Source organism: Amphiura filiformis, chromosome 2 (assembly GCF_039555335.1).
Source record: "Amphiura filiformis chromosome 2, Afil_fr2py, whole genome shotgun sequence".
Lineage (NCBI taxonomy): Eukaryota > Metazoa > Echinodermata > Ophiuroidea > Amphilepidida > Amphiuridae > Amphiura > Amphiura filiformis.
In genome coordinates this window covers 72,658,920-72,684,709 of record NC_092629.1, presented here as the reverse complement: position 1 = coordinate 72,684,709, position 25,790 = coordinate 72,658,920, and the positions used below count along the sequence as shown (strand labels likewise).

Genomic DNA, 25,790 nt, shown 5'->3' with positions numbered 1-25,790 from the left:
GGGATGAAAAGCCGACGATCAATTGAAAATTTTGACCTTTCGTATTGAAGATATGGATTTTTTTCCCAAAACACCAAAAAAAATTAGGTCTTTTGGGGAAAAAATCCATATCTTTAATATGAAAGGTCAAAATTTTCAATTGACCGTCGGCTTTTCCTCCCTGCTACATACACTTTAAGAATGTGTCATTTGATTTATATAATTTACTTCGAGGACTGTTATATATCAAAAATTTGAAAAATATCAAATTTTTATAATTTGTCATAAAATTTGTATTATATTGTGATTTTCAAAAAATGAAAATTATTTGATATCAGAAAGACATGCTTCGTATTCAGAATGCAATTCGATAGGTCTGAGGTACTCTCATGTCCCACAAAAAATACTGTCGAAACGCAATAAACGCTCATTTTAGTTCCCTTAAGTACAGTCATTTTTGACAGTATTTTGTCGGTCGGAACACATTGTGGCGTAGAGTGCTTTAGAGCTAGCTATACTAGCCATTGCTTTGTAACTATTAAAGATACAGTTTAATAGTTTGAACCTTAAAAACTTCAATTTCAAAAGGAATTGGGCCACTGAAAGATATCAGTGGAGGAGTAATTGACTCCGTTATTCATAATTCACTGGCGTCGTGCACGTTAGAATATGACCGTTGCTATGTCAACTGGCTCACGCTTTCTTTATTACGAACCACTGATCGATATGATCACAACACAAAGCTTATGGCATATCACAATTCGGAACAGGTGTATGGGCCCAGGCTTGAACCAGTAACCACTACGGTAGCGAATTCGTAACACATCCTTAAAACACGTTTTTCTCTTAAACGTATTTTGTCCTTCAGAACGCCACTATTAGGTTGCGACATACGATTTGTATGATCAATACAAGTGCGATATGGATATAGTTATAATACAATCAAAATTAAACATTACATTTTTACCCATTCACCCTTATGAAGTGTCGGTAGCATTTTAGCCGAAATAACAGAGTATACAAATAAGTGGTCCAAAAATAAAAAAGACCATTCAGCAGTTTTCTAGTCTGTTTTTTTCACCACGGTTACATAAGCTTTATAACATTCTGAGTATAATTATTACACATATACTACACAAAAACTGTGCATACATTTTATGATTTTGTGATAACGTTGCTGAGTGAACGTTTATTATAAACGTTTACTGAAGTTGGCCAGAGCTTAGACAAAAGTACGTATTATACAAGGTGTCCCCCCCAAAAAAAAATCCAAAAAAGAGAACCCTCATTGCGCCCTCTTTTTTCTCCTATTTCTGAAAGTTGATCAAATACATTTTGGTATATAACCTTAAGAAACCTTTAATCGTTAAAACGAAACCAATCAAATTATTTCAATCGGCTCACAAATTTTGAAGATATGCTCCTTTAAAGAAATGTACCCGTTTTTTAGTCTGTTTGGATACTTCAAGATTGAAAAGGAGTACACGTACCATGCATGAATATCAAACATTGATAACTTTATAAAATAACTTTATTTAGGGAATGAGCTTTACCGGTGGGCTTACGGGCTATGGATTTTGTTACGTGTCATTAATTCGTGGGTAAAATGGATATGGGATGGGACTTCTTTTGCTATACTTGCAATTACTTATTTTTCGTGGTTATTTATGCCTTTGTGTTTTATGTTTCTTACTTTCTTACTTTGTTGTTTCTTGCTTTATTTTATTTACAATATAAGTCATTTCTCTTTTTAGGATAACAGGTAGCCCTGAAAAGGGCTGTTTGGGTTGTCTTTGGTTCTTCTAAAGTGAGTTTATAGTGCTGTGTACTGCCCTCTACCTGGTTGCCTCCTTTGCGAATACTGGTTTCAGCCCTGGTCCTCATTGCATCTATTGCGTTGCGTACCATCCTTGTGCGCCGGATACTTGCGAATGCAGCAGTAATACGTTTGCGAAGATCTTGGCTCTTGCCCCAAAGGGAGAAATCAAATGGTGTGAGGTCTGGTGATCTTGCAGGCTACTCCGCAGTATGACCAATCCCAACTAAACTGTTTGCTTTCTCTGGACAGATTGAAAAACGGGTACATTTTCTTAAAAGAACATATCTTCAAAAGTTGTGAGCCGATTGAAATAATTATTTTAGTTTATTAAAGCTAACGATTAAAGTTGTTTTACATACCAAAATATATTTCAGAAATAGGAGAAAAAGAGGGCAAAATGAGGGTTGTCTTTTTTGGACACCCTATACGTTGCTCAACGTTGGTTATTTTCTGAAGCTGTGTCATACTTATTCAACACATCGCAAAACAATAATGGTGACAAGCTAAAATAATGACCCTCTTTTGAAAAGGTACTTAATTAGGCATAAACATTAATTCAAACAATAGGCAATACCAAAAATAAGCCCAGACTCTTTTGTAAAAAACATGATAAAATAAAAGTAAAATTTTAAACGTGGTCCGGCCAGGTGGAACCAATTTATATGCTGTTTCAACAACTCTTCCTATACCTTTGTACAGGAGCCAAACGTTGTTAATCGGTGATGAATCCACACTTTTCCTGAGCGTATACGCGAACGCAAGTGAACGCGTACGCGTTACGCATGAGCGCGTAAAATTTCGTCATGTCTGGAACGTATGCGTAAACATGAACTCTCTTATGTTGGCGGTAGCAGCTAAATATTACCGCTTTATATTGTGTTTTATTGCTGATATCAATAGGAAAAAAAAACCGATCTTCTTGTTAGGTTGAGTGTAAAATGACAAACGGAATCATGTGAATTGGACATCTTTAGCTTGTTTCATTTGTTTCAATGTTTGAATCTAAATCTGCCCTCGCAAAGTAAACCACTCAGACGACGCGGACGCATCGTTGTTAATCGGTGATGAACAACGGTGAAACATGATTGAATCCCTAAATCAGTCAGCAACCTGGACAAGCGATTCTTTTGTTCTGCTTAGTCGCGCTAAAAGTCCGGCGCGTCTGCGTGGTTTACTGCGCTCGGGCAGCTAAATCTGCCCTCGCGAAGTAAACCACTCAGACGACGCGGACGCATCGTTGTTAATCGGTGATGAACAACGGTGAAACATGATTGAATCCCTAAATCAGTCAGCAACCTGGACAACCGATTCTTTTGTTCTGCTTAGTCGCGCTATAAGTCGATCGATACATGTTAAAATCAGCACAATTCAAAGATACACCTTTTTGCAGGTGAATTTTTGTATGACATGATCAGTAGGAGCGCTATAGGCCTGGGAATTTCTTTGCTATATTGAAGTCCTGGCAACACTGTAGCCATGCCGGTATTCCTATTAAACCCAGGGATATCGATCCACAATGCTAGTATTATATTATTGATTTTGAAAATTTTTCAGCCGGCAGTAAAAAATGGTGATGTGCGTTAGAAAGTTGGGAAAAATTCTTCATTAGCGAACTATATTACTTTGAAAAGCTAAAAGGTTGATCCAAAAAAAAAAAAGGCTCGCGGGCAGAGTTTAAGCCTATCAAAATCGAAAATCTTACACGAAATGACTGAATTTTACGCCTAAGTTTAACACTAGGATTTGAAAAAAAAAACAGTATCAAGCACTACAATTTGTCCTGACATTTAGTGAAAAAATGAAAATGATTGCTTTTAATTTGGCCGAGAAAATTAACTTTACATTGAAAAGGTGTAACTCAAAATTTAGCTCATTTCAACATCAAATTCGATCGTTTGTATTGCCTCATTAAATGACTGAGTGAGCCTTGCATAACAAAAGAATCGGTTGTCCAGGTTGCTAACTGAAATGTCTCATCTTTATGGTTAAATGCCACTAATTATGTATTACACGGGTTTCAATGGGAAAATGGCTAATTTCGGGTGGAAGTTTCTCATATTCAGAACTCTCACAGTTAAATGCCACTAATATCAGGTGAAACTATATGATTTAGATGCCAAATGATCAAAAATTCAACATAGGTTGACCTGAGACTTTTCTTGTTTTAATGCACTAAACCGTAAACACCTTAAAATGGCAGTGCGCCCTTGAAGCTGAAAGTTACAATATGGTAGGGCGAATATTTACTAAAAACCGAAGCCGCGCGTATGAATTTTGGTACTATTACAACAAAAATGTCATATAATGAGAGAAAATATACCATTTTGAAGCATCAAACTCTAAAAAGTACTTTTTTGGCGATATAACTTGATCAATGAGAATTTCAGCGATTTTTCAGATGCCATGCAAACAAAAATAGTTACTCGTCGTATTTCCATGTATCGCCCAGGCCTATTAGTGGTATGTAACCTTATAGCTCTTACTAAAGAAGTTGACACCGATTTGAAAAATCAAAACATATTATATATAAGAGCGATTGAATATCGTAACAAGTTGAACACACGGTCATATCTCTTTTGCATGTGCAAAAGTATTCTTGTATCACCCAAAAATAATCTATTCGATATTAGTATTCGTATCAGGCTTTAGATATGCGGTAATGTGAAATTTAGCCTCTAGAAATACATATAAGGTAGTATTTGAGGCATACTCTAGAAATTAGTAAATGCTTAGCCTCTGAGCATGTTTTAAACATATTTATTGAGTAGGATAAAATACACTGATCAATATGCTTTTTGCTTGAAGCAAATCGGACATACGGTTTCCATAATACATCAATTGATATTTTCTTTGTATCCTATTGTTTTTATCAATAACAAATATAATCAATATATAATATAGAGCTAAAAGCAGTGAAAAGCCTCATTAATATGTAATTTTTGCCTTTTGCCAATTATGTTCATGGTACTTTTGTTTTGCAGACTTTTGCCTAGAAACTTGGTCACAGTGTTTTTAATAATTATGTTCTAATGTATTATATAGCCCAGCCGCTCTCTAATTTGCATATTAGCATCATTATTGAGCTAATTTGCATAATTAGCTAATTAATTATGCAAATTAGGGCGGCTAGATAATCATTCATAAATTATCTGAAGCTTGAAACCAATATTCTATTAAATAAGTGTTATGAACAATATTATGCATTGTTTGTAAGCAAAATAATGGCAAAAATTACATATTAATGAGCACTTTCAAGTCATATTAGCCCATTAACTGTATTGATTATTGATAAAAACATGACAATTCAAAGAAATTTAAAAATGTGTGTATTATAAAAAACCGTTTGCCCGATTAGCTTCAAACAAAAGGCGTATTGATCAGTGTTCTTTGCCCTTCTCAATTATGTTCAACACATGCATAGAGCACTTCCAAGGTTAACCCACTTAACCCGTTATTTACCTCTATGTTGTTTTGTTTATGTCGAAATAGCCATGGCTTTATTTATGCCCACTGACTTGACCAAGGCCCTGATATTCGTGTTCCGTCTCAATTTCCGCGATATTAACATCTTGGTATTCACTCTGTGGTGCAACATCGTGACGCACGTTCTGATATTCTGGTGGCTCGCTTGCAGATTGTCTTCCTCCCATCGCTAAATTTACTTCATAGACCCCGCCTTCCTTTGGCATGTTGGGTGCTTGATTACCGTGGTTTGCCTTGGTTATAACACGCTTTCTATTAAACAAAAGCGAATTTAAAGTAATTGATTAGTGTGTATTGTTGGCATGCAGTGGTAACTTTGGCAGGTTAATAACCGCTTCCAGTTCGTAACTGACTATACCCAGCAAACACAAAAACGTTTTTAAAACGTTTTAAACAAGTTATATTTTGGGTATTATGTTGAAAACAATGAAAAACTATTATGAAAACAATTATACAGGCGTATTTATAACCACTGAGTTATTTTTTGTGCAGACTTTAGATTCTGCTGATTAACACTTCTATTTACACCAGTTAGATATCATTAGCCAAAAAAAATAAAAATAAAAATCATAGCTGACATGATTTTTATAAAACACGTACCTGAACATTATAATTAGCCCAATGATGATGACTACAAAAACTAATGCTCCACATGCTCCTCCAATTGCTGCACCATAAGATTCGGTTCCTTAATAGGTACGAATAAAACAATTAAAGGTTTTTACTATACATATGGCTACAAAATCATTCGTTTTCAACTCGACACTCCAACCATGAGGCCGCGATATGGTTCGGTCTTCACTAGTTCTGTGTAAGGCCTGTGAGAGGTAGATGGGGTGTCTGACGGTTGTGGGTTTTGAGGTGCATGTGTGGTATATATCACTCAATAAACTCCATTTTTCTGCATGTAAAATTTCTGGGCTTTCTCTTTCCATCTTAAGGAAAATCACTTGCTATCTGTTCAGAAAATAAGTTTGGGATTTATTTCTATTAAGTGGAATCTAATTACTTGCAAATGATTGTTTTATTTCGGTAAAAGATCAACAATGAACTCCATTTGGTCCTTACTCTACTAGGCAGGCTATACTGTAAGGTGAACTGAAATCTAAATATTGATACACATCAGACTTTTACAGGAAAATAAATCGCTCTGTGGGGAGACCCCAAACATGCAATGTAATTCCAAAAGGTAAAATATGGATATTGCTTCTCAAGACCTCCAACCTCAAAAAGTTTACGGGACCTCTGTCAGCATTGAGCATTTTGAGATATGGCGGGTCAAAGTTCATACAGAGGTCAAAATTTAAACTGCTCAAATGCTGTTGAAAAGTTCTCCAATATATTCCTCTTGTCATGGCGATCCAGAAAAAAGTATACTTTTACCTATCTGTGACGTTCCCTTCTGGAGTTATAAGCAGAAAGGTCAAATGTCACCATTTGACCTTCACAGGGGTCAAAACCTTAAAAATACTCCGATTTGTGTGAAAATTGTCTCAAATTTTTGTTTCGTCTTCTATAAACAATTAATAAAAAGACAATGGCCAATGTCCATTGAATCATATAAAAGACCTGACCCCTCTTGCTATGTTACATGGTTACCCATGTAAGGAAACATCATACACAATGTAAATTATTATTTGTCTGCATGCGTTTTCTATGATGAATAATTTGAGACTATTTTGGTGAAGATCGGAGGATTTTCAGATTTTGACCCCTGTGGAGGCCAAATCGTGACCTTTGACCCTTTTGCTTATAACTCCAGAAAGGTATGTCACAGATAGGTAAAAGTATGCTTTTCTGGATCGCCATGACAAGAGGAATAATGTGGGGACTTTGACCCGCCATATTTCACAATGTCCAATGCTGACAGAGGTCTTGAGAAGTCTTTGTAGTCTTGAGAAGCAATATCCATCAAAAACAAAACTATGGACACCAACACAAGCTTCTGTGGCAAAATTGAGTTTGGCAGCCGGACTAATTGGGCACTGGTACATTATCCTCGTATGTGCAAACGGGGCATTCCATTTAAAACCCATACACCCTATGAAAGACATGACTTTAATCTTTCACACAAGGAGTGTGAATTTCAAATGGAGTCATCCATTTGAAACGTTCCAGGGGGGAGGGTGTAAGAATTACAACTGGAGTAGGCCAATTTGTGATCAAATTCTATTGTATGTGTGTTAACATGAGAAAAAACAACACACCATCTGATACTTTTGTATCTGTTACTATAACTAAAAAAATCAACATTTTGAACCATTACATGTGTCTTATGCACAATGACATGACCGGTATAGGAAGTATTGTAATATATACTACTATGTAGGATTTCAGAGATAAAATTTACGAAGGTGTTTTTTCCTGCCCAGAGAATAAAATATGGTACTGTATAGCAAGTTCTAATTATGAAACAAATTATTCATTGATAACAAAATACAAACCAGCCGTAACATATATCCAATCCGTCCAAGGTATGGTATTTCCAATGGTATTTGCCGGAAGAGATAGATGTTGGAAAATTCTGAAACCAAACTCGCTACCAAATTCTAAATCAACGAACATTATTTCAGTGTCTGTGGTTACTCCTTCTGTCACAACCGTGTAGGATCTTCTCAACTGCAACTCGTATTGGTAGGTAATTGTGTAATTGTTGCTGTTACATCTTAAAGGTTCCCAGGCAAATAGTATGGTGCGTCGTGTAACAGCCTTCACTCGAACACGAGATATAGTTGGATCTAGTTTAAATAGTAATCAAACAGAAATGATTTCTATAACAATGGGTAAGAAGCTGCTTTATTTTCTGACAGTGTTTTTGTATGGAAAATGATAAACTATGGTGCTGTACAAAACGCAGTGCACTATATTGTATTATTTGACTGTAGCAGTTTTGGAGGAGAATTGGGTTTTGTTACATGGGCCTGAACATAAGTAGGGCACTTAATGCATTGCATAATATTACGGTAGCAGGTTCCAAGTTTTGGGAGAGAATAGCGTTTGTTCCACGATCCTGTACAGAATGTTGTAGGGCACTTGCATTGCATTATTTGACCGTTGCAGGTTTTAAGGTTTGGAGGAGACGGGCATGGTACACTGGCCTGTACAACGCAGGACACTTGCCTCTTACTATTTGACTGTATCAGGGTTTAGATGTCGGGGAGGGTTGTGTTTTGTTCAAACAAAACAACTAACCCTAAATGTTTATTTTTACTATTACAAACTTAATTGATAGGTGTTACTTTCATACAAACGAGTAAGACCTATTATAGATAAAAGAGCAGCGCTACATTATCATGACACGCGAAATATATTTGGCGGAAGAAAAAGATATGTTAAGCACGAGTTCCGGGGCACAGTTAACAAATAGATGTCGAATACATATTATACAGAAATGTGACAGAATTTTCTATCATTTTAAATTTTTATGATTGACCATTTCGTTCATGAAAAGAATATACAAAACATGTCAATCAGTTCCATTAAGCATTGAGCTAAGCATGACGCATGTATTGTTCAATATAGACCAACATGTCGATTTTGTTTGACTCATTTGATTGGATTCATACTGTTTCAGTTGCTATTATTATGCTAAGACCATCAATATTGTCAACAATCAAAATGTATGTGCTTGTTGTAAACATCAGCTATTTAGTTATGTTTGATTCGGGTATTACAATACCTATAGCATTGAGCTTAGCATGAAACGTGTATTGTTCATTATACTTGTCGATTTTGTTTGGCTGATTTTATTTTATTGAGAATGTTTCAATTGTTATAATGCAAGACTACTTGTATCAATATTGTCAACAATCAAAATAAATGTTATTTTTGTTTTATTTCTAAACAACATCACCTGTTTAATTATGTACCTGGTAATAGTGTTTGTACACGTCTGTATGTCCAGTCACTCCATGGACCAGTTTTAGCATTCATCGTACGTCGAAGACTAAATTCATAAACTGTATGACATTCCAAACCAGTCAGAAATAATTCTGTGGCACTGGTAACGCTGTCCTCTACAATATCCCTGTCTGACCATCTGATTACATTGTATTGATATAGCAAGCAGCTTTCTGAAATTCCGTTCGACTGCACTCTAAAACCATTGTATTTTACAGCATTAGTTGTCCATACAATTTCTGCCAAGAGATTATAGAAAACTCTAATGTCATTACCAATTTTGTATTATAAAGTATCTATTTATTGATATGCAACACGATATGAACATGTAACAAATAATCTGCAATATAAATGCTTAAAAAATGTCCGAACTTTTATTGAGGAGTTTTATACTTGTCACTAATTAAAGACAAAAAAAAAAGATTGGGGAGCCTTACCTTCAGGCGTTTTTTCATTTACTCCACTGTGTTGGGTTTCATTTACAAATTGTCTTCCATCAAAGACACGTGACTGTACAGAAATCCAGTAGGTAGAATTGGCATACAGTCCATATGTGATATACTGTAAGGACACGTACTTTGAACTAGTCCACGCAGATCCTCTATTGGGACTGAGTCGTCTGTCATCTGCAGAGAAGTCACTACAATATCCAGCTTCAACAAGTTTATAGACTACCCGAAATTCACTATTTAAGTCATCACTTTCCCATCGAATACCAAAATACGTCGACTCAACCGAAACTTGAAGATTTTTTACTCCGCTTTTTGCTGTGATAGAAGAAAAATTTAACACAGTGATAGATCGACTAGATAGATATTGAGAATTCAATTGATTTTTCACAAATTGAAGTTTTACATTACATTTGTCGCGTAAGCTACTAGGGACTAAGTTAACGTGTTGGGGAGCTCAAAACCAATGAGATATAATAAAAAAAAATTCACCAGGTTTGGCATTGCAAGTAGACAAGTAGAAAACGTGATCCCGCCCAGAGGCGTCGCTAGACCAATATGATTCGGGGGTGTACAGCATGTTTTGCCGACGGAAATATTTTGTGAATTCTAGACCCATTTTTGTATAGCCAGGACGGCGCTCAAAAATCTAAAAGTGTGTGGGGTGGGGTGGGTGGGGGGAGGGGTGGGGTGTGTGTGTGTGTGGGGGGGGTTGTTTGGTGCGTGTGTGTGTAGGGGGGGGGGGGCAATTTTTTTAAATTAGTAACTACTATAACATTAGACCCTCCCTCGGGTCCGTGGAGAACGACTGGTAATGTAGATTACATAGCATTAAAAATCAACCCAATACACGGACCCTCCCAGTCTGTAGGCAATTTGACTTCCAGCTCCCACAAACTGCTGGAAGTTCACTTTTACGGATTTGGAGTCACGCAATCTTTCTATATACCACGTCCATGTTTTCACTACATTAACGTTTGTGTAAGCGACTAAACAACGATATTGTATCCGACCAATCAACGCAGCTTGGCAGCGCGGGGATATTTGAAAAGGCTTCCCTAGCTAAATAATGTGCAAACATTTGCAAACCGCACGCGATAATGTACGCAATATGGACAATAGGCCTAAGTCCGAGTCGAGTGGTTGCCTTTTATTATTGCGCGTACCATGGGTCTATCAGACGCGTGCCACTTGAGCTCAATACCTCTCAGTTGTTGACAAGTGTCCCATCCGATCCGTTGCGTCACATCCCGCGGCATAGCTTTGTGCTACCATATTTGAATTGAAACTGGGGCGGGGCTTTCGTAATTGACATCGGAATCACCGTGCTTCGTTGAACGAATATTTGGAAGTGAGATCTCTAACAGATTGGACCAGTCTCGGAATCAGCGCTCAATGGACTTTCGCGTTCACTTATAATACGAGTATATTTCTATATTGCAGCATGGTTGACTGTGGTGGGTGTAATTAGTGGCGTCGATTTGTGGATGAAGAGGAATGGGTTTTTGGCATTGAAGAAAATAAGGGGGGAGTTGGCATTTTTTTCATAGGGCATTACGTAATTATTTATTGTTACATTATCCAGAGATGGAACCGAACCGAGACTGGGGGCCAGTCTACTATAACATTAACAATAGGTCTATAAGGTAACAACAGCCCAATTTCGTAACACATTAATCTTTTATATGACATAGCTTTGACTACCTTTGACAACATCAGTCAATTTTTGCCGACAAAATTGTGTATTGGGGTATCACACCCCAGATACCCGCCCTCTAGCGTCGCTTCTGATTCCACCTGGGAATTGAACCCAGGACCTCAGGTTTGCGATAGCTGTGCCTTAACCACTTGGCCACGGGAGCTTCATGATTAGGTTGGTTGAAATTCGAACCTATAAGCGGTCACTTGAACTTATCTCCTCCCCGGCTGCAAACCTCGTGAAAAATGTGTCTATTATATTTAATTCCCGTCTATCATACCACTTTTTTCCATAATTTTATTGCCATTGGGATAACCTACTGGATCACAAAAATCTCATATTGAGGGATAATACAGCTTTATTCCGTAAGCTGCTTAATTCCTCAATGAATATTTTATACCAAGGATACACCCATAATGCACTCAAACAGATCCAATCAAGTTTCGATATCGTCCTTTTTCAGTACGTGTTGTCACAAGTGAAATTCGTAACATGAGACTCATACTTTTGTTGACTCGATTCAAAAGGACTCGACTTGAAACAATGAGATCATGTTTTGGTGACGGGGCAATTCAAATGTCCAGATTCAGATTTGGATGAAAAAACGGAGCAAAACATTGTTCCAAAATTATATGGAACAGAAAACGCGAGGGTCTCCAAAAATCACAATACGTATTGAAATATATATTACAGGCATTTAGAACGCAATTCACGAACGGATATATCATATCGCTCACAAAACATACAAAATACTCAACATTCTATTACCCCGACTGCCCATTATTCAATTCGCATTCTCTGATTTGTTGGATTTGTTGAAACATTTCACGTGAGAGCCCTTTATTCTGCAATATTGGGTCAGGCGCCGTTACGCTTTATTACGCGTACACTATTTCCATTATGCGCTGTCACTTGCGCTGTGGATACGCATACTCGCTTTACCTTGATATAAACAACTTTCAAATATTTTGAGAAAACGGATATTTTCTCTTTAAATCTCACTATGATCCTCACGTATGTACATGGAAAACATTGTGACAATACGTAGTATATCGTCACGGTGAAGACCGTGCTTGGAAGAGTATGCTGTATGCTAGCATACGTATGGTCACCACCTTGGTTATCTCAAAAGACAATATTGCTGAGACAATATTGTTCAAGGTTGCGCCGTAGGCTTATAAAGAAATAATGTTGCTCCAAAAACAATAGCAAACAAGCTTAAACTATAGAGGGCAGGGCCTGAAGAATGAGGGAAATTATGGGGTAAAGAGTAAAAAAAAAAGAGTAAAATTAGGCCTATTAAATGGGTGACGCGCTGTCCGTAAATATAACAGAATTTTCGTTATCAGTTCGTCATCCTTAAGGTTACTCTTGCTTTTTCTTGATTTGCGGGGCCCTTATATTGGGGTCCCACTTGGAGTGTTTAGTCGTATGGGAGTCTCCGGCCTCGGGCCTGCCGGCCCTGCGGCCTTGATGTTTTTGGTTGATACTGGGCCCCAGCATCAAAAACAACAACGAGTAACCTTAAGGGTGACGGGCTAATACCTTGAGTAACCTTAATGTAACGACCTTGAAATGTAACTTCTAAAAATACTAGTTTTTATATTCTATAGTGTTATATTACCTAAAATATTTCTTCACTACGTTGAAAATACGTTTTAAAGTGAATTATGACCAACAGAGGGCGCTATTACTGTACTAAAGTACGTGGTATTTTGACAACGTTATACACCGTGACCATACGTATGCTAGCATACAGCATACTCTTCCAAGCACGGTCTTCACCGTTACAATACACTACGTATTGTCACAGTGTTTTCCATGTACAATATGTGTGTATTGGGTCCTATTTTTGTGGGTAAAGAGTAGAACTAAAGGTTGCTGCCTTATCCCTTACACCCAAATAATGTGTCCGCGGCAGTAAAACGTCTAAATAATAGTTTTTTACGCCTCGGAAAACATTATTTAGGTGAAAAGAAACATAACCAAGAAAACAAACGTGTCTTTAAAAGAGTTTTGAAGCGTGATGTTATTGTAACGTAATTGGCGAGAGCTGTTATTTCCGGGAGCAAGACGTTATCATTTTTCAAATGCGAATTATATTTAATGGTTGTTAACATCGAACTGTATCTGTATGAATGCAAATGGATTAGGTTAAACTTTAAAGCACGGGTTTGAATTTTATGCCGGCTATATAGTAATACCTGATGACAACGTAGGCGTAGTAGCTGATAGCAAGCTACCCCATGATCCCTCGTAGGTGTCTCCAGATGATTCTACAGAGACCCGCACTCGAAAACGATATCTTGTGTCAGGTTCCAGATCATTGAATACAACGAACGTGTCCATTTGTGTGCCACTGTAGACCAAAGTGTAACCATCATATGTCCGCAGTTCATATGGGTACGCAACTACTATATCGATCTTCGCATTGCAAGGTGGGCGTTCGTTCCAAGTAAAACTTAGGCTTGTGTTTGACGTTGCGTTCAACTGCACTATTGGTGCCTGAGAATCTGAAATACATATTATAATCATATATATCTCAGAAATCATATTTAATTAAGTAAGGTACATCTACACTTTCAGCATACACATCAGACTTGACACTATTTAACTAGCAAGGCATGTGTCCTGGAATCAACCCTCTTTACTTAGCCCGTGAAGGAATATTAGTATCTCAGTATCTCGATATCTTTTAAAATTGACATTATTTTTACCAGAAAAAAAAACACCTCTGCAATATTAAAAAAGCCATAACAATAGAAACAAATTACATTCATAATATGACTAACCCTAACCAGCTAAGGTTTTTCATTGGGCTTGTTCATAGAAAACACAAATTAGTTTCTCGACATGCCCAACCAATTAAACTTAGTAAATCAACTAGTTAAGAAAGTATAACTATTTTTTCAAATATCCTTTTACCATAATAACGAGTCCGTTAAGAATCTGTGCTAATTCATCTTAGCCTGAAAAGCAGGAATGTAAATATAATAACCTGATCCCCATTTACATCACGCAACTGCTCTCAAGAACAACGAGTTATCAATCTAGCTGCCTCATTATTAGAGGAAGCTGGCGATTGGATAGAGTAGGTATAGGGGGACAACACTTGCAGAGATCGGTGAACAACAACAGAGATCAGAATAAATATATATTTAGAACCAACAAAAATGAAGAAGAAGAAAACAAAATGAAAAAAAAAAAAAAGAAGAAGAAGAAGAAGAAGAAGAAGAAGAAGAACAACAACAACACTATCCCAGCCACCTAACGCCTCGAACCGAGGTTAATCGTAGATCCATACTTTGCGCTCATTGTTAAAAGTGATACACATTTTTTACCCACCACTTTACCCGGTGTAGGACCAACCATCAACAATTACCATAGATGGGCGGGGATAAGGTCCGCTATAAGCATAAGTTTCTACAGTAAAATCCGTGATATTTGTTTTGCTCTGGGGAAATATGCTATATGGTATGGACTTTAAACTTTGTCGTTACGTTGAAATAGTGATTAAAAAAATGGTTGTGAATTAAAAAAACAACAACATTTATTTAATGTTTTATTATACGTACCTGCAGATAAAGGAACTGAAATAGTGTCCCATGTTAAGGGACCTGTTCCAATATCCGTTCTGTAGGTTACGTGAAATCTGTAATCAGTGTCGCATTCCAGATTGGGCACATCCAATTCAGTTGCATTTGTCACACCTTCCTGTGTTATATTTCCATCGGCTCTGATCAGCTGATACTCATATTCCACCACGCCATTATTTACACAAATATACGGGTATGGATTCCACTCAAAGTGACCGGTACTGGGAGAACGATAACGTCCGTCAACAATAAGTGCTAGGTAATTGAAGGAGTTGGAATGGAAGAGAAAAGGATAATAAAAACGGAAGAGAATATAGCATGGAACGAATATGAAAATAGAAATGAGGATTCGTATACATTATACATAGAGACACTGCAACTCTCATTTACTCATTTACACACCTGAGCTGAAAATGATGACAATTTTGAAAACAAAAAGTTGTCTGTTTGTCGGTTTGTTTTCTTGCCTCAACCTCACAAAATAACCCATACAAAACAATCCTCACGTTATCGCACCAAGGCATCCGAGGTAGTTTACGTTTTTTTCGCAGGACTTACGCTTTGAAAACCCTTATCTAGTTCCTCGGTGTGTTGTCTGAAAGTTATCAGAAGTATAGCCTGGGAGCCTAGAAGATTTATTCAGCTGAGAAGGGACAAAAAGTTTGATAGTAGGCCTACGTGTAATAGCTATGCATACGCATTCATACAGACTGAGTCAAACACTCTTGTTTGTGGAGCTCTTTTACAAAATCAAACAGATATCCGCTGTAAATGAAACTATCATTGTAAAGAGTAGAGTAGTCTAAACATCTAAATTAGAAATAAAAAAATAACACCACCCATTTTTGTTGCTGCACACGGTTTCACTTTCCATACATGTAGTCATGGTAGTGTATACTGGTATGGCGCGATATTCAAAATGCATAATGAAATTGTGTGACAGGTGTTGTTTTAATCAATAATGCCTCACGGGCTACATTACGAGCTCAAGATGGGTCTCAAGAGTTCTTTTTTAATTTTTCGATTTCAATTTTACCATATTTCACTGATATTTCACAAAGAAACGGGCCAAGTAAATTATGGCACCTCAATATCATGGCGATGAAGTTTTATGAAACTAAGAGTCCCCGTGAAGTTCGTTGTCTCTTTCGTTTCAGCCTCAGTTTCCCACAGCTGATCCGATTCCAAGTACATGTTAGGAAGCAAACTGAGAATTTGAACAAACTTAGAGTCACGGGACACCAATAAACCGACAGGCTGGAGCTTCATGATCAGGAAGAAGCCGAACTGGTAGATCAAAAGTGAACATTACTGGAATTAACCATGCTTTGCAATAATTTATATACCCAAAGATCAGCAGCTCAAGACGCAACCTCCTTCGCCACATTTCCCAAGAGGTATCCATATACTTGGAGGTATCCATACAAACTGCAGCACCGTCATGCATATGGATTCCACTTTCGAATATAGCCTCATTCCAATCAATACACTACGATGGTTTTCCACATAACGTATGTACGAATGGCATTATGATTGTATGTCTAAACCCCACACTGTCACTTCTAACCTACACCCCCCCCAAAAAAAAAAAAACAAATAAAAAAAATACCAAAAAACAAACCCACAACAACAATGTTATTTCAAACATACTTTCAATAATAACCCGATGTTTAACAAACAGTATAACTATGCGAGTATTGATGAACTGGTGATCTTACCTTCGGCTGTGGAAACATTAATACTACTTTCAACTCCATATTCGAATCTATCTTGTTGCCACACCCTTGGCTGAACAGCAAATCGGTAAGTTGCATTCGCATATATTTGTTCTCTCACATAGTATAGATAGATCCTTTTCTCATTGAACAACCATTCGGTATTAATTTGATCCAAAACTGAATCATCATTTTCTCCTCCGTTACATTGCCCAGTACGTAAGAGCTGGTACTTAACTTGAAACTCGTTGTTGTCTTGATCACATGACCAGTCGAGGCGCAGATATGTCGAACGAGTCGAAGCCCTAAAATCTTGAACAGTACATTGACCTAGAAAAAGAAAACAAAATAGACAATCAGTTAAAAACCTCAATATAATTGCCAAGTATTGAATACTGGCATATTTTAGCTCATAGACATGCCCAGCATAGAAGAGAGATTGCGAAACTTACGTGAAACGCGATACGGGAACGCCAACCGCATGCTACATTAGTCAGAAACTAGTTAGTATGCCCTCTAGAGGGTGAAGTCCATTGTGAATTAGTCAGTCGTGGAATTGTCGTCCAAATATCATCTTACGACATAATGCGGTATGAACTGTCTGTTTTGGACGGGGGACAGTTCAACATCATTTTTCGCCATTGTTATTTCTTTGCATTTAACAGCTGTCAAAGTGTTTTGCTTATGAATACTATTCAGCAAACACCAAAATGCTTTTAAACTATGATAATGCATATGTTTTTGGTTTTAGTTAAAACATTTTGATAACATATTAATGTCGGTTTATATAAAAATCATGAAAACATTTTTAAAACGTGTTAAACTGAAAAAACTAATACAACATTTTAAACCAAAATTCGAAATGCTATAGTAAAATATCATTTGCCAAACATTGTACGTACTTAAGTCTATTATGTTAGAATGTTTTGCAGCAAGTTTTGAACGAAATGTTTTTTGAATGTTATTGAAAACCTTTTATACCCTTGACCCTCACATACCCTTTAACCCGACATTTTCCGTTTTCTGTGTTTGCTGAGTAGTAATCGAACTATAGGCATGTTAAATTATCTATTTTCATTTTGCTTTAATAAGTAAACAGGGTACTATTTATATGATAATGGGGATTGTTTCTTGTTGTTCGAATAATATACACCATGGCGACTTTCGAGGCATCCAACACCATACTCTGTTTGTTTATTTAGACAAATAGCATACACGTGTGAGCAATAGGCCTACTCATTTTACAATGAGCCCGCAAAACTCAAATATCGCTAATCTGGACTGAATGCTTAGAGCAATAGATAAGCCAGTCGTATTTGCATATCGAGGAAAGTGGGTTCGATGAGAGTACATGAGAATCTATTCTCATCTTCTCTGGTTCGATGCAACCAAGGTGAATCAATGAGTGCTTTCTGTATCTTTAGATATATTTGTCTTTGCATAGCGCCCCCATGAGCTTATTGCAATTGCGTTTATATATAGTCTCCGGTCAGACTGTATGAGACTCTGGAGACTATCACGAACATACTAGGAACGACAAGCGTTAGGACCGACACAAACTGGCTGTGTAGAAGACTAGTTTGGATGTGAACGGCACTATGGCGTTCTACCGCACAATGTCGTAACGCCTCTTCGCAATCTCTCTAGTGAGTGACCTCTGACGGCCTTTGACCTTTGTTGTTTGAAAAATAACAAGGGGTCCATTTCAATAAACTTCACGAAGCTTCTTAAGTCTCGAAATCGTTCGTAAGTTCCATTTCACTAAACTTACTTACGAACGACACCCTTCGTAACTAATAGAGATTTACTATACGGGGACGGTTCGTAAAGTTACGTATAGTATTGGGTATTCGTAACTTTACGAACGGTTGCTTGAGTTACGAAGGGTTAAAAGTTTAGTAAAATGGACCCCAGGTCATCATGTCCTCTATTTGTAATTTGTCATTCTTGACCTGTTTCAGTTGTTTATTTAAACAAGGGTTTGGCAACAACCCAGTTGGGGAAACTACTACCTGGTAGTGAAGATTAGAGCCAAGACAAGTGTCAGAGTTTAAGTAAGAGGTCAAGTGGTTTTGTGTTTAGTTAAAGCAATAATGTGTGATTTGCATAAAGAATAATAGATTTCTTTTTAAATCTAAGTTGTCCTCTTTTAATTTCGAGCCAGAGCAAATAAGGTAAAACGAAGAAAATTAAATTGTTATTTCATTACAGCACCTACAATGCGTATATTGGCTCGCTAATCGCTAAGCTTCACACAGCTGGGTCGTATAAATAAGACGTAAAACAAATAGCGACACGCACACAGTTTATAAGTCACTGATTCAATGATACACATGCACGAGACGTGTTAGCCATGAAATCGGTGAAATTGAATAAAACCGGAGATCTCCGGATTTATATAATATAAAAAAAACTTAGCTTTTACTGTAATTAAAGAACGTCAGACTTAATGTTTCACATGGTATTTTATTACAACATTGGGCATTAAAATCATGCAAATAGTTTCGATTTGCATGGAAATACACGGCCTTTCATATACTGGTATCAATCTTTGTCAATTTAGAGTGTTTGGTGGTATCAAATTGGAGGTAACAAGATTTGACTGTATGACTGGTAACATAAGTGTAGACTGCTTAAGAGTACTGTTTTAATATACATTCTCTCCACCCCTCTTAGTCGGTCGGTTAATTAATTTAATTAATCTGGTCAATTAACCGCATCATGATTAACCGGTGGTAAAATTGATTAAAATTTATTTTGAATTTTTGAATTATTTTCACGTCATGTACATGTAGTCCCAATCTTTTTTCTCTAAAGTCACATAATGCAATTTTTTATGGACTTGGAAATTGTGATTTGTAGTTCATAATGAAAATATAATTGAATAGAAATTGATTGTTGAATTTTAATTATCAAATCCATGTTATTGTTATTACATTGGTTGGTCAGTTTGTTGGGAAGTGAGAGTAGCTAGTTTCCTGGTATTATCGACTATAACTAAAAGGTCGAATGTGTGTCAAGGTGTCAGTGTGCGACTGTGTCAAACAGTCAGTTTGGTCTTAACCAGGGAAGTGAGAGTAAACAATTTCCTTGACTCTTTAGCTACATTTATTACTAAAAAGTTGAATGTGTGTCACGGTGTTTGGAAACAGGCAAAGTGATGTAAACATATTTTAAAAATAACAAATGGCATGTCTTAAAAACTGTACAAGCGTACTTCATATGTTACAATGTAAATACCCGTATTCTCTCTACATGTAATTGACATCCCATCTAATAAATGCCTATTTGTCAAAGAAAAAGTGACCGAAATGCAGAAATGTCCATGCTATAATATGTAAGCATATAATAGTATGCTTAAAACTGTCATGATCGCGAATTGCATGGACAAATCCTATATTCTGCATCTGAATTTCATTTCCATGCCATATAACTAAATGAATTGCATTCTTGCATTAAATTGCATTTAGAGATTTAATTTCGTAGTATTTTCCGAATATATGCTGTATTTCAAACTGGAAATCGTATTGTTTTGAGTTCCAGAAGTTGTATTTTGCGAGTTTCGGAAGTCGTATTTTTTTTTTAATTGAAAACTCACTCAAAAAGGCCACCCCTTCCACCTTTCGAAAATGCTTAATTAGAGATTATACGGTACTTGTTGTACAATGTCCTTATGTATGACATGGTCCTGTGTCACAACCTGGGGTACCTTTGTGTTACATAGTAAAAAAATGAAATGGTTCAAACATTTTACCTACACATCTCATTTGAAGTGGTTCATCCTTCTGAGCATTTTGACACCTTTTTATGGAAATCGGTTAAAAAATGAGAGAGTGCAGGCAAAAACAATCACAAAGTAGGGAGGATGTAACCCCACCTCCTTTTTCCACATTTACAATCATTCTGAGCAAGTATTGGTCTTTTAAATGAACTTCTGTATTTATTTACTTGGTTTAGATGTCTGGGAGTTCATTTAGACATTGTTTTACTAGATTCAAATTTTTAAAGGGGGTTTTAAATCAAATTTACAATATGAATCCCTCCCCCTAATCCTCCTCCCCCTAATCCTCAGCCACCCTTGGCACATTTCATGCCAAACGTCATAAGAAAATAATTGAAAAATATTTTAAAACAGGATAAAAATATGAGTAATATAGAATAAATTAGCCTCAATTTAAGACCTAATTGAATCTTCTAATTGAAGGAATACTCAAGAGACAGTGTTTTGAAATCCAAACTGCACATCAAAATGTAACAAAGCCACCTTTTTGGGTACCCCAGTATATGGCACAGGATCACATACGTTAATTAACCGCCGTTTACCCGGTTAATTAAGAACACTGCATTATCATGATTATACATGTTTCATACACTCTTAGATAGCGAGAACCAATCAGAGCAAGCGTTAGAAGAGTCCAAACCATGCATTGATTGTGTATAATGTGCACTCCGCGTACTACGCGCAGTGCTTTCGCATCACGCGTCCGCGTCGCGTAGGCTAGATTCATTTTCCGAGCGGGTTGATGCATTTATATTTCATTCTATTTTCCAATAGTTTTAGTGATAATTTTGTTATAGGAACAGCAAATATCACGTGTTTGTTTTCTTCTCGTGTATGAAATAGGTTAATGAACACGAACTAGTTGCCCGAGAAATTGGTCAAAATAATGCACTTGCGCTGATATTGATGCGTCTAATGCACTCCCCCCCTTCGGGGCTCGTGCATTAGACGCATCAACATCAGCGCGCGTGTATTATTTTGTCTAATTTCTCTCCCAACAAGTAATACGCGTTCATTAACCTATAAATGAAACTTACGGCCAATGGAGGCTCACTATACACCAGGCACAAAACGAAACTCGTCAGTTATAGTCATCTTTGCTCTTCAACAACCTGATAATTTTGGATTATTCTGAAATATACATTTTGTTAATTGGACTTAACTTTCTCATTTGACACCCTGTTTGTATTGACCAAGATAAAGCACACAATGTAACAGGCATAATTGAATCGTAAAAACCTTTAATTTTAGGGTTTGAAGGTTTGGAGGCACACATTTTGTTCAATTCTTGCTCGATTTTCATGAACAGTGTGTCAAATGAGAATGCAAAGTCCAATTAACAATATGTATATTTCAGAATAATCTAAAATGATCAAGTTGTTGATCAGCAAGAGATGACTATAACTGACGAGTTTTTTGTGCCTGGTGTAGACGACCTCTAAAGGTATAGGTCTACAATAAAGAGTTCCCTCCCATCAGTTGGGACATGGAGCAGGAAGGAATCAAACTAATGATTTTATCATATAAATTACTTATAAAAGAAAAGTATACTGACCATGAACACCAATCACGAATATGTAGACCAAATAACACCACAAGGAAAGAGAGCCGATGAATTCCGCCATTTTTCAATGACTCGCAACGCAGTTTATGAGTGAAAAACCAAAACGATGTATTGTGCAATTGTTTGGTTTAACTTCCTTGTTCACGGTTTATTGCACGTGAAAAGTCTAATGTGTTTTTTTAGGATATATACTCTTTGTCCGTTTCCGTTTTATTTTAGTTATATTTTTTTATTTATTAAATTTATATATTTTTAACGCAAAATTAATTCACAACTTACATGAAACTTTCCGAAAGAAATTGAAATGAGTATGCCTACAATGTATAATTGCGCATGAGCTTTATGAAACAAATAATTAATATTAATAATATTAATAAGACTTATTATTTTGTGATAATTAGCAGCCCAGTGAAATAACAAAACTAAATATATTTTATTGACTCAGCATAAGAAAAAAAAGGTCCTGTACTGAACTACGCATGTAATACTTATTCACTCGCATACATAAATAATTCTAGAAAAATGTACAACATGTGTTGCAATACAACTGTATAGAGATTCCAACTTTGGGGTGTGAGGATGTTGGTGTGAGAGCCCGGTCCCCGCACTCCGTGCATCCATGGGTATTCATGCTCGTCGAAAATTTCGCGAAATAGGGGGTGTGTTCAGATGAAGAACTGCGATTCGTGAAACACACACACAAAGGGGTGTTTTTCAAACCACGTGTTCGCGAAATTGAAAAAATGGTATTTTCATGGAGTAGCCTACGTGTTTCTGTCAGAAAAGGGTATATTACAAATATCATTCGCGTTTTAGTGAAAATAGGGGTATTGTCGAAGGGCAAATAATTCGCGAAATCGCTAAAAAAAGGGGTGTTTTTCCCCTTAAAACTTCGCGAAATGAGATGCAAAAGGGGTGTTTTTAAAGTTCACCGACAAGCATGAATACCCGCGGATGCACGGAGTGCAGGGCCGGACCGGGTGTGAGAGTGGATGTGGTTGGCATGTATGTGACCGAGTGTTTTTATTCCCGATAGGGTGTTTGTGTTCTCCGTCAAATTGACTGAATTCCAATAGCCCTATCAGTATAATAAAGGACCAGCCTGTAGATCCCATGACCAAAGGTTTGAAAGTCATTTTGGGATCTTTGATTGATTCTGAATAAATTTAGCTTAGGCTTACCTCTTGAAACTTCCGGGCATTCCGGGGAGTGGTCAATTAAGGTCAAATTTTTGTAATGATCCAATTATGTCAAATAATATATCAAATTACTCGTATGGTCATAAGAATTCCAAAAAGGTATAGTTTGTTGTGCGTCAGACCTTTCATGAGGGTCAAAGGTCAACAAACTTTTGAAAAGTGAGAATTTTTTATCACTTTGAAAAACTTCCAAAGCAATGAAAAGTGTTCTAGTGATAAAAGCATTCCGCACTTTTTTCATCACAAAATAATAGAAACATAACAAATGAAAAAATTCCATAGTGATAAAAAAATCCTCATTTTTTTTCTCACAAAATAATAACTAACATAACAAATGAAGTGTCATATAAGTGATAAGTTTCAGACAAAAAAAATGTCAGTTTAAACTGTCAGATATTTCTCCTTTTTATCTACTACTAATTCCAGCACCTATATCGCCAAAGAGAGTATCAGTCATTTTTTAAATGAAAATGGTACAATATAGTAAAATAATTGTCCACAAATACTACTCATAGTTTATTATAATATGATTTTTGGTTCTGATTTTTTACAAAAAGTCATTGATAAACCAAGTGCATATTTATCAATCATCATATCACTCAATATCCGTCATAATCATGTATCTGTATCTAATAAAACTTAGTTATAAATACAGTAATTATGTTGATATTATATATTTATCATGTCACTTCGGATCGGTATATGCCCGCTTTCCACTTAGTTGATGCGGCAAACACAGGAATTATATTACTGCGGTGATTAAACGCGGTGGAGGAAAGTTTTGTAGCAATGGCGCGCCATTGCTACAAAACTTTACTCCAATTGACGCTACACCATGGCGTAGCGTCAATTGGAGTAAAAATTTAGAATATCCAATTACAATTTGCCAAAAAAAAAAAATATGCCCCCTATCAGGCAAAGATCACCCTCCACAATAAACGACGCTACGCAAATGCAACGCAAAGGAAAAGGCACGCAAACACACGAAACCGGGTTACATACACACTCGCCCATATTTTTCCTGTACGAAAACGTTATTCTCTGACTTATATTACAAACATTTGTTCAATTGCTGTTGATGGAAATTACGTTGTTTCATTCGCCTGACCAAAACACTTTTCTTGCTTAATATTAGGTTATACGTTCAATTTACATAAGCATAATTATTAGGCCTATTACATACATACTGAGTATATGATATGTTTCGTTGAAATAACTTTTAAAACAAAGTACAAGTAAGTTTTTAAAGTTAGTCTATGGTGATAATAACAGCATTAACATAATCAAATCCGTCTAGTTTGAGTATGGAGCTATGACCGATTTTGCTTTATAAGGCCAATAGCTTTCTGTAGCTATTTATTGATCAAAATAACTTCTACTGAGTTTTTACTGATTCATGATTAGAACAATGTTTTACATTATTATTTACAACTTCCTCATTTATTTATCAACAATAGTAATTATAAAAGCCTTTAAAAAGGTTTTTCGCGATCCACAGCCTTATCCCCCCACTTTTCTAAAAAAATGCGATTTTTATACAGGTCACTGGAAACCTCTGGCTATATAATGTTTATGTACAAAAGCTTCTTGCAGATAATTCCTTTAGCAAAAATATGGCCAATTTGAAATACGTTCTGGTGGCCTATATGGGGCAGCGTAATACACATAATGATGCAAACGCAAAATCGGAATCAACTGAAAAAGCTTTTTTTTTCTTGGAAATCTATTGAAAAATGTCATAAAAAGAGGTGGCTAGGATCACGAAATACTCCTTTAATAGCTTGAGTAAAACAGCAAGCAAGGCGTAAATAAATAACACCTGAAATCTTGTTATCAATTAAACTAATTCTATAAGAGCCAAGCAACAGTGAGAATCTAGACACGTTTACAACAACTTTACTCATTACTCACATGAAATTATTTGAATCAATTTGTTCTCTGTGTAAATAGAATTCATTTTAACCGTCAATGCTTATCCATGGTGTTCCAGAATGCATGACCACGAATGTAAAGTTTATAAGATCATCAGCACGAATAAGATAATAACACTTTTAACTTAATGGCTTTAGTTTTGACATTACTATATCAATTTACTTTCTAATACAGTCATTTTGTTGTTGTTAAAAACACTGGTTATTTCCTTGGAAGACACTCCGATATTTTGACAGCGACCGAAGGGTCCCGAGTACTTTTAAATTAGGGGTATTTGAAACATAAAGAGTCTTAAAGTGACACAGTCCCGTTTGGTGACATGTCCGGATAAAAAGATGTCGGACAAAATATTTACTAGGTCTTAAATGAATTTTATGCGGGATACTTTCTTTTGAAACTCATCATCACATTATCCCTTCCTTCTCCACGATGATAAATATGTTTTTGGGAATTATTATACTTTTATCCATGACTGTGGCCGTGTGTTCTGAGCTCGCCACCCTTAGCGTTACATGACAACTATTATGAATTTTTACACCAACCGGGTTTCTAATTAGATTATCTCGACAATCATCAACCCTAAACTAGCAAAAGTATACATTTTTGGACAGCTGAAGGCATAAGCAATTCAAATATATACATTTCAACTCATTATACAGGGTGACCTGCAAGTT

General features: G+C 36.4%; 1 protein-coding gene across 2 annotated transcripts; it reads right to left on the bottom strand.

The window, feature by feature from the left end:
• Nucleotides 1–359: 359 nt before the first annotated feature.
• LOC140146585 (protogenin B-like) lies at nt 360–22,084 on the bottom strand. Of its 2 annotated transcripts, XM_072168455.1 has the most exons (10): nt 21,977–22,084; nt 16,644–16,970; nt 14,905–15,180; nt 13,534–13,842; nt 9,619–9,948; nt 9,151–9,420; nt 7,726–8,019; nt 5,882–5,969; nt 5,258–5,533; nt 360–2,039 (listed from the first exon to the last, which is right to left on the bottom strand). In XM_072168455.1, the coding sequence occupies exons 1-9, from the start codon at nt 22,044–22,046 to the stop codon at nt 5,296–5,298; spliced, it is 2,202 nt and encodes a 733-aa protein (XP_072024556.1). In that variant the 5' UTR covers nt 22,047–22,084; the 3' UTR covers nt 360–2,039; nt 5,258–5,295. The 2 variants fall into 2 exon arrangements, with proteins under 2 accessions (XP_072024556.1, XP_072024555.1); XM_072168454.1 differs by lacking the exon at nt 360–2,039 and having other exon boundaries at nt 5,090–5,533.
• Nucleotides 22,085–25,790: the final 3,706 nt, after the last annotated feature.

Bases quoted from the DNA above. Each gene is read 5' to 3' on its own strand.
- LOC140146585 (XM_072168455.1), bottom strand. From the start codon at position 22,046: ATGGCGGAATTCATCGGCTCTCTTTCCTTGTGGTGTTATTTGGTCTAC. The intron at 16,971-21,976 runs GTCAGTATACTT...TTCTTTTTCTAG, and splicing joins ATTCGTGATTGGTGTTCATG to GTCAATGTACTGTTCAAGAT. The intron at 9,421-9,618 runs GTAAGGCTCCCC...ATCTCTTGGCAG, and splicing joins AAATGAAAAAACGCCTGAAG to AAATTGTATGGACAACTAAT.